This window comes from Anopheles arabiensis, chromosome 2 (genome assembly GCF_016920715.1).
Source record: "Anopheles arabiensis isolate DONGOLA chromosome 2, AaraD3, whole genome shotgun sequence".
Classification (NCBI taxonomy): domain Eukaryota; kingdom Metazoa; phylum Arthropoda; class Insecta; order Diptera; family Culicidae; genus Anopheles; species Anopheles arabiensis.
This window is the reverse complement of record NC_053517.1, coordinates 78,618,826-78,625,814: the sequence shown is the minus strand read 5'-3', so window position 1 is coordinate 78,625,814 and position 6,989 is coordinate 78,618,826. Positions and strand designations below refer to the sequence as shown.

Sequence of the window (6,989 nt, the reverse complement as noted above, 5' to 3'; positions counted from 1 at the left end):
ACTGAACGACGAGCAGGTGAGACCACAGGTACCTTAGCGAGGCCATAGCGAACAGTGACTGATGGGGTAAGACACCGACTTTCTTATTTTACTTCCAAAAGCTATGGCAATATTTATTTAGATAAAATTAAACTGAGCGTATTTTTTGTATAAATTTGTTAGTTATTATATTTTTCCCTGTTTTTCCAAATTGTTTTCTCGCTCTCTCTCTCCCTCTCTCTCTTCAATCCAACGAACCACCCTGTGTTGCCCTCGCCGAACGAATGTCAAACCCGGCGCAATAGAGAACTCGGGCGGAAAAAAAGAAAAAAGATTTGTTTGGTGTCCAGCAGCTAACCTCCGTCGTTTTGCATGATCGTGTGATATTGGACCATTTTCCAGGCGGCGAGCAATAGCAAAGATATAACACAGCACAACAATGGATGACCCAGAACTGGAAGCGATCCGCCAGCAGCGGATGCAGCAAATGCAGGTACGCCTACCGAGCATTCTCCCCCCACACGGCCATGTGTTGTGTGGTCCGAAATGAGTAATCCATCCACAAGTTTCGATACATCTGCGACGTATTGTGGCTATATTTAGTAGTGTTTTAGTAGCAACACTAATGATTGTTGTGAAAGGAAAGCGGTGCGGCACGAAATAATGTAACTCCATGTAACTCGTTCCCACCGACAGGGCGGCAATCCGGACCAGCAGAAGGCGATGCAGGAACAGCGGCAGGCACAGGAGGAGATGAAGAACGCGATGCTGGTGCAGCTGCTCGATCAGGACGCACGGGCACGGCTGAACACGCTCAAGCTCAGCAAACCGGAGAAGGCCCAGATGGTGGAGGGCATGATCATCCGCATGGCACAGACGCGCCAGATCGGCGACAAGCTGGACGACGCCAGCCTGGTGAAGCTGCTCGAGAGCCTCAACCAGCAGATGCCGCGCAGCAACTCGACCGTCAAGTTCGACCGAAGGCGGGCGGCACTGGACTCGGACGATGACGATGACGATTACGGCATTTAAGGTGGAGCTGGATTCTGGTTTCCTTCGTACAGCGCGTCCAGTCCGGCGCACGCTTTGCCTTCCAAACCGCTCTAAACCCGCACGGCACACAGGCGGAAACAGTCAGACCTCACAGATATTATCTATTATCTCCCTTTCTCCCCCCCCGGCGTGTCATCAAGCATCTCCACACCGAATAAACGCAATAACGGCAATACGCTTTTTGGGTAAAAATTAAGATGATTCTCTTCCGGCTCCATTGCCACTGCCTAAAACTGAGAACATTCTAAACATACATCAGATACATACACACACACACACGTACACGCACACATAAACACGTACGAAACCGCCCTCCGGAGCCGTGTGCGCGGCCGGAGTGGTGGAAGGGACAGATAGCTGCCGGGAGTTAAAAATTGTCTAAAATGATCCTAATACATTGTACCTTATGTAAAGTGTGGTAAGTCGTTGGCCTCAGCCTCGGAGCATCTGCCCGCCAAACAAACCCCAACGGGCCTCGCCGGAATGGACACATCGTTACAGTTTGAAGACAAACCAAGTGGTATGACTAGAAGTAGTAGTGTGGAAGTGGGCCTTCCCCCTCGCCGCGTTTCAAACTGTCATGGATTTCAATGGGCCAGCCGCACCTACACCACCTGACCGTTGCGCCTGACCGCCTTACTCCTTCTTCTCGTGCCGCTGGTCGGCCCCGTCGTCCTCCTCCTCGGCGTCGAGAATGTCCGCACAGCAGATCGAGTACATGATGAGCGACAGGAAGCCGAGCGGCAGCCCGAACAGCACGGTCGTGAGCACCGGATTGCCGATCCACATTTCGTACAGGGACGTTTTGGCCTCGAACCAGGCACGGTAGATGCGCACCGGCAGCGAGTTGCCACCGAACGTGGGCGCCGTCTGGTTGTGGATGCTGTCGAGGAAGATCTCGATCGCTTCCGGCGTCAGCTGGAGCGGATCGTCCTCGGGGATGTGGTGCTCGTTGGTGGACGCGTTCAGCACCAGCAGATGGGGCGTCGGCAGGCTGTCCATCGCGATCGAGCGGGCCAGCTCGGGCGTACCGACCCAGCCGAACTGGAACCGCCCGTGGTACTTGTGCTTGTTCTTGTGCACGAAGATCTCCACCATGTCGCGGAACTCCTGCTCGTGGGCCGCTATCTCGCTGAGCTTGTTCTCCTCCACCACCGCCAGCACGAGATACTTTTGCGTCTGCACCAGATGGTGAATGTTGCTGCGCGTCACCTTCGGGAAGGTGGCGAACCGCTCCTCGTTCACCCAGCGGAACAGCGTGTCGTTCAGATGCGCCGGCTCGATCCGCTCGAAGTTGTCCGAGTAGGGGAAGTAGTAGTGGCTGCGCTCCTTGTACACCAGCGCCGCCGGGACCGTGTCCACGTCAAAGTGCCGCTTCGCTATTTCGACCGAGGTGGCGTAGAAGTAACCGTGCGCCTGGTACGACTCGGCCGCACTGTAAAACACGTCCCACAGCAATCCCGACTGCTTGCCGACGTACGTGAAAAAGATCGGGTTGTTCGACTTGAGGATGTCGATACTGTCCGCACGCGTTACCAGCTGCACCGGTGGGCCGGACATGCGGTTCACGAAATGGATCAGCTCCTCCTTCGAACGCTCTCCGTTGTACACATAATCGTACGGTCCTTTAACGCTGCAAAGCAAAGAGGAAAAAGTATGAAAACAACTTCTTTTCACAGCGCATTTGGGTGTGGTTCGCCCATCCGCCGAGGCAGAGCCCGCAACAAACGGTACGTACAAAATAATCGTCGGATAAGCGTTGACCTTAAAGTGCTGCGCCACGGCAGTGAAGCGTGTGCAGTCGACCCGGCCGACCCGGATGTTCGTGTTGTACAGCGCCTGAGCGACGAGCGCCCACACCGGCTCGAGCTTTTTGCAGTGAGCGCACCAGGGCGCATAGAACATCACGAACCATTGGCCCTCGTTCCGGACGTCCAGAAACCGATCGCTTAGCTCGAGCACCCGGGAACTGTGGGCTAGCGTTGTGAAACCTGCGAGGGGTGGACATAATTTAATTAAAATTGCGTCAGTGATCGAAGGAATCGATTTTGTTTTTTTCTCCCCTGTGCATACTCACAGCACAGCGCAATCAGTAGCTTGCACAGCGTGTACATTTTATTAATTTTCGGGTTTGAAAGGTGCACAGCTGCGGCAGCAAGGTATGTGGAGAAAGTTTTTTTTTTCTCTCGTTCAATAACCGAACATGGCGAGAATGCAATAAATTAAACTAGGCAGAACTTTGTTGCTGTATCGTAATCGTAGCCCTTGATAACACAAATGCAAAGAGAATTTGATTTTTTTTTGCTGGTTCTGCTCATTTGACAGTTCTCTGCAGAACGGAGTGTTGACATTTTGCAACTGTCAAAGTGGCTCCACGGCGTGTGATCCACGAGGAAAATTAAACAAAAATCAATAGAAATTGCTCTCGGAAAGCGAAGGCACTTTTCAAAAGGCAAATTGATATAAAATAATAAAAAACTCACTTTCTTCGGCACAGTTTGCTAGTCACTTGTCGTATATTGGATTGCTGGGTCAGCAGAAGAAGGCCGAAAAGCTTCTCGCTGTCAAAGTGTATTTATTTTTTTCTTCTTCTTCCTGCCTTCGCGCATATCATTTCGCGTCAAACATCAACACTGCGGCCCCGCAGAAAACTGTTCGAGAAAAAGGTGAATTCTACGCGCACCAAATATGCCCAGTGCTTAGTCAGCGTTCCAGCCCGGGCAGAGTAAGTGTATTTATCCGAAAAGGTGTTCCTAATCCTAATTCACAATTGGTCGTCGCAATCGCTCCAAAATGTCCCCGTCGGAAACGTGTGAGGGTGAGTGCGAGTTGTAGGTGTCAGTGCTGCTTTGATTCTACTTTGCTTAGACTCTGTTTTCGAACATTTTGCAGACCTGAAAGCATTTGAACGACGGCTGACGGAAGTGATTGCCTGTCTGCAGCCGCCGACTCTACGATGGAGGCGTAAGTGGCTGCTTACCGTGGGAACCGGAACGACCAATCTAACACACTGCGATTTGCCCGCTCTTCTCGTTCCAGTGCTGCTCGGTGTCACCGCGTTAGTGACCTGCGTCAGTGCATTTTACTGGCTAACGGACCCGCGGACCTCCGTCGTGCCGCTGATGGATTCGCTGCTGAACCATGGCATTTTTACCATTTCAACCCTCTTCCTGTGTAAATTGGTGTTGCTTTTTGCGGCCGGAGTCGCCTCAAACTCAATGAAACGTCCTCAATTGTTCCCTTTTCTTTTGCAGTGGTTCTGTTCATGTTCGGCATCCACAAGCTGGTGATTGCGCCGCAAATCATCACATCACGCACGAGAAACGTACTGGCCGAGTTTAACATGTCCTGCGACGAAACGGGCAAGCTGATCGTGCGTCCCAGACCGACGAACAACTCTCGCTACATGGATATGAGTTAGGATGGCGTAATTCGTGCCCCGTACGTAAAGCACACCATTATTACCTGCTTGCCACGCGTCGCTGTAAATAGAGGATAAAACTACCCATCTTCATCCACCCCCTACTCCGTTCCCTTCTCGCTGAATCAAACCGAAAACGCTAGTATTGGTATTGGGGTGCGCGGACACCCTCCCGATCGAGTTTATTTAGTTTTGCTCCATATGCTTGTGTTTTGTACATTTTGCGTCAGTTTCAGGAATAAAAGGATTGATGCTAAACCACAACAAAAGCGCTGGCCCCTTACCGTTTCGCGTACGTGTTGAGAATGATATCACGGTAGGAAAAGTTGGTGCACACATCGATCTGTGCGGAGGCGCCGGCAATTGACAGGAACCGGTACGGTTCCGTCTGCAGCGCTACACTGTAGACGGACGAGCCGGAGGTGGGTATTTCGGCCGTCACATCACCGTTGAAGTTGTACTGGTAGAACTTCCGGCAGTCGCCACCGGCGTAGATAAGATCGTCCACGAACCCGGACACGTGCACGCGATCGGGGAAATCGAAATCGGCCGTACAGTCCAGCGACCGCAGATGCCAGAGAGAGAATCGTGGACCACCGCCACATACCAGCCAATCCTCGGTCATGGCTACCGTGCCCTGCCAACGGCCAAACTCGGACCGCTGTAGGGCTGGCTTGGTGTGGGGTTCAATTTTGGCGTACGACGTCTTCTGCCGGCTGTCCCACAGCAGCACCGAACCATCCTCGGAAGCAGTTGCCAGCTTGCCCACACTAAAAATGGAAGAATGAAGGATTAGAATCGATCCCGTATGATGCGCTTCATTTGTTCCCCTTGGCTTACCATCCACTGACGCAGTGAATGTAGTCCGTGTGGCCATGGAACTCTCGGCAAACTTTCCCATCCTCCAGGGACACTCCGTACAGCACATTATCACCACACCCGGCGTACAGCATGTCGTCCTTTGCGTTCAGCCACATGTAGTTGACTTCGCTCATGTCCGCGCTCTCGGGCGGGGCGGGCATCTTTACCGTCCAAGCCTTCTTGCCAATCGTGCCGGCTTTGCTCGACCACTGGAAGCCGCATATCTCCCCGTTCAATCCCACGATCAGGAAGTCCTTGTGAAACGACAGGCTGTAGATGGGACAACGGTCCGTAACCGAGAGCGTCTGCAGGGGAACGGTGGGCAGTTGGTCCAGTTCCAGCGGGGGCGAATCCGCCGCATTGCAGGACGTTATCCGTTCCACACTGAAATGAGAAAGCGTCCGCCAAACGGGAGTGAGATGGTTGTGTGGTGCAGCAACGACGCCGCAACAAACGCAGCTCTTACCTGAACAAAAATATTTCCCCGAAATTGCTTCCACAAAACAGGAACCGGCCATCGGTCGACAGTGTTTGCGAGTGTATCGTCGTGTAGTAGCAGCGACTGATGTCGATCATGGTTGGATGCTGAGAGTTTGCGGAGCGTTGTTTATTTTCTGATTCTGCCCGGCGTCCGGGGAACAAGCTTGCTGCGTTGACAGCTCAAGCCCACAGCGAAGTGTCAACGGGCCGAACGTCAACGGCGCAAACGTCAACATAAACAATTGTTTCGTGAACCAAACGGGACCGACGCGGAGGTGCATCAATACTGGATTTTCTTCGAGTTTTATAGCTTCTCCGGCGCAAATAATGGCTTTCGAAGCAATTCCAAAAGATCTGCGCGCTTTGCGAGCATGTCTGGTGTGTTCCATGATCAAGGTAAGTGCGGAAGTGCAGCGTATTCCCACCGGACAAGCAGCATTCTTTACTTGCTCTTCCCACTTTGCTCTTTCCAGTCATTCGATCAGTTCGAAACGGACGGCTGTGATAACTGCGAGGACTTTCTGCGGATGAAAAACAACCGCGAACAGGTGTACGACTGCACCAGCAACAATTTCGATGGGTAAGAAAGGACTACACAGTCGGTTTTGGTACTGTAATTCACTAGGCTTTGTTTTGCTTTTCCTCCTCCGACTCGTTTTGGTGCAGAATGATCGCGGTGATGAGTCCGGATGATAGCTGGGTTTGCAAATGGCAAAGAATAAGTATGTATCCGGGTGTGAGAGAGGCGGAATAAGGTGGATTAATTACATTGGAATTAATTGTAGGTCGCTTCACAAAAGGCATCTATGCGATATCCGTCTCGGGACGACTACCCAACAGCATCATCAGGGAGATGAAAAATCGTGGCATACCGTATCGTCCCCGTGACACGAGCCAACGATAGGATTAAATCGTCGCTTATATATTTTACAAACAAAGAAGACGGAATCATTAATATAAGAACCAATAAGCTATAAATAAAATACTATTTGACGCTAATTTAAAATAGCCACAAACTGCAATCATAATGGAGGGGTCTGTTTAATCATTTTCTTACAAGGGGACTGAAGAATTTCAAAATGTAATCCAGTGGTAGAGGAGCATTGAACAACTTCGCTAAAAGTGGTCATGTAAGGCACCGAGAAAAAGAGCTCACTTCTCGTTCACAAGAGAACTTGCTTAGGAATTCTTAAGT

The 6,989-nt window shown here is 51.4% G+C and overlaps 5 protein-coding genes across 6 annotated transcripts; 3 read left to right on the top strand and 2 right to left on the bottom strand.

The window, feature by feature from the left end:
- Positions 1-270: 270 nt before the first annotated feature.
- LOC120893590 (programmed cell death protein 5) lies at positions 271-1,228 on the top strand. Its single transcript, XM_040295566.1, has 2 exons — positions 271-472; positions 676-1,228. Exons 1-2 carry the CDS (start codon positions 419-421, stop codon positions 1,009-1,011), a joined length of 390 nt encoding a protein of 129 aa, XP_040151500.1. The 5' UTR covers positions 271-418; the 3' UTR covers positions 1,012-1,228.
- On the bottom strand, positions 1,219-6,746 carry LOC120893585 (protein disulfide-isomerase TMX3). Of its 2 annotated transcripts, none has more exons than XM_040295562.1 (3): positions 6,672-6,746; positions 2,771-3,003; positions 1,219-2,665 (listed from the first exon to the last, which is right to left on the bottom strand). In XM_040295562.1, exons 1-3 carry the CDS (start codon positions 6,744-6,746, stop codon positions 1,669-1,671), a joined length of 1,305 nt encoding a protein of 434 aa, XP_040151496.1. In that variant the 3' UTR covers positions 1,219-1,668. The 2 variants fall into 2 exon arrangements, with proteins under 2 accessions (XP_040151496.1, XP_040151495.1); XM_040295561.1 differs by lacking the exon at positions 6,672-6,746 and adding an exon at positions 3,110-3,340 and having other exon boundaries at positions 2,771-3,023.
- LOC120893588 (nuclear envelope phosphatase-regulatory subunit 1 homolog) lies at positions 3,537-4,722 on the top strand. Its single transcript, XM_040295565.1, has 4 exons — positions 3,537-3,850; positions 3,925-3,996; positions 4,072-4,206; positions 4,287-4,722. The coding sequence occupies exons 1-4, from the start codon at positions 3,826-3,828 to the stop codon at positions 4,451-4,453; spliced, it is 399 nt and encodes a 132-aa protein (XP_040151499.1). The 5' UTR covers positions 3,537-3,825; the 3' UTR covers positions 4,454-4,722.
- On the bottom strand, positions 4,599-5,986 carry LOC120893586 (THO complex subunit 6). Its single transcript, XM_040295563.1, has 3 exons — positions 5,781-5,986; positions 5,294-5,698; positions 4,599-5,223 (listed from the first exon to the last, which is right to left on the bottom strand). The coding sequence occupies exons 1-3, from the start codon at positions 5,888-5,890 to the stop codon at positions 4,734-4,736; spliced, it is 1,005 nt and encodes a 334-aa protein (XP_040151497.1). The 5' UTR covers positions 5,891-5,986; the 3' UTR covers positions 4,599-4,733.
- Positions 6,025-6,816, top strand: LOC120893591 (transcription elongation factor SPT4). The gene is made up of 4 exons (XM_040295567.1): positions 6,025-6,190; positions 6,268-6,374; positions 6,461-6,516; positions 6,580-6,816. Exons 1-4 carry the CDS (start codon positions 6,122-6,124, stop codon positions 6,696-6,698), a joined length of 351 nt encoding a protein of 116 aa, XP_040151501.1. The 5' UTR covers positions 6,025-6,121; the 3' UTR covers positions 6,699-6,816.
- Positions 6,817-6,989: the final 173 nt, after the last annotated feature.

What these genes read in the sequence shown, in the direction of transcription:
- LOC120893590 (XM_040295566.1), top strand. Translation starts at nt 419, where the DNA reads ATGGATGACCCAGAACTGGAAGCGATCCGCCAGCAGCGGATGCAGCAA. An exon ending in AGCGGATGCAGCAAATGCAG is followed by an intron (nt 473 to 675) that starts GTACGCCTACCG and finishes TCCCACCGACAG; the next exon opens with GGCGGCAATCCGGACCAGCA.
- LOC120893588 (XM_040295565.1), top strand. Translation starts at nt 3,826, where the DNA reads ATGTCCCCGTCGGAAACGTGTGAGG. An exon ending in GCCGACTCTACGATGGAGGC is followed by an intron (nt 3,997 to 4,071) that starts GTAAGTGGCTGC and finishes TTCTCGTTCCAG; the next exon opens with TGCTGCTCGGTGTCACCGCG. An exon ending in CATTTCAACCCTCTTCCTGT is followed by an intron (nt 4,207 to 4,286) that starts GTAAATTGGTGT and finishes TTTCTTTTGCAG; the next exon opens with TGGTTCTGTTCATGTTCGGC.
- LOC120893586 (XM_040295563.1), bottom strand. Translation starts at nt 5,890, where the DNA reads ATGATCGACATCAGTCGCTGCTACTACACGACGATACACTCGCAAACA. An exon ending in GGGGAAATATTTTTGTTCAG is followed by an intron (nt 5,699 to 5,780) that starts GTAAGAGCTGCG and finishes TTCTCATTTCAG; the next exon opens with TGTGGAACGGATAACGTCCT. An exon ending in ATTCACTGCGTCAGTGGATG is followed by an intron (nt 5,224 to 5,293) that starts GTAAGCCAAGGG and finishes TTCCATTTTTAG; the next exon opens with TGTGGGCAAGCTGGCAACTG.
- LOC120893591 (XM_040295567.1), top strand. Translation starts at nt 6,122, where the DNA reads ATGGCTTTCGAAGCAATTCCAAAAGATCTGCGCGCTTTGCGAGCATGT. An exon ending in TGGTGTGTTCCATGATCAAG is followed by an intron (nt 6,191 to 6,267) that starts GTAAGTGCGGAA and finishes TGCTCTTTCCAG; the next exon opens with TCATTCGATCAGTTCGAAAC. An exon ending in TTGCAAATGGCAAAGAATAA is followed by an intron (nt 6,517 to 6,579) that starts GTATGTATCCGG and finishes AATTAATTGTAG; the next exon opens with GTCGCTTCACAAAAGGCATC.
- LOC120893585 (XM_040295562.1), bottom strand. Translation starts at nt 6,746, where the DNA reads ATGATTCCGTCTTCTTTGTTTGTAAAATATATAAGCGACGATTTAATC. An exon ending in TGGCTCGTGTCACGGGGACG is followed by an intron (nt 3,004 to 6,671) that starts ATACGGTATGCC and finishes ACGCTAGCCCAC; the next exon opens with AGTTCCCGGGTGCTCGAGCT. An exon ending in GCTTATCCGACGATTATTTT is followed by an intron (nt 2,666 to 2,770) that starts GTACGTACCGTT and finishes TTTGCTTTGCAG; the next exon opens with CGTTAAAGGACCGTACGATT.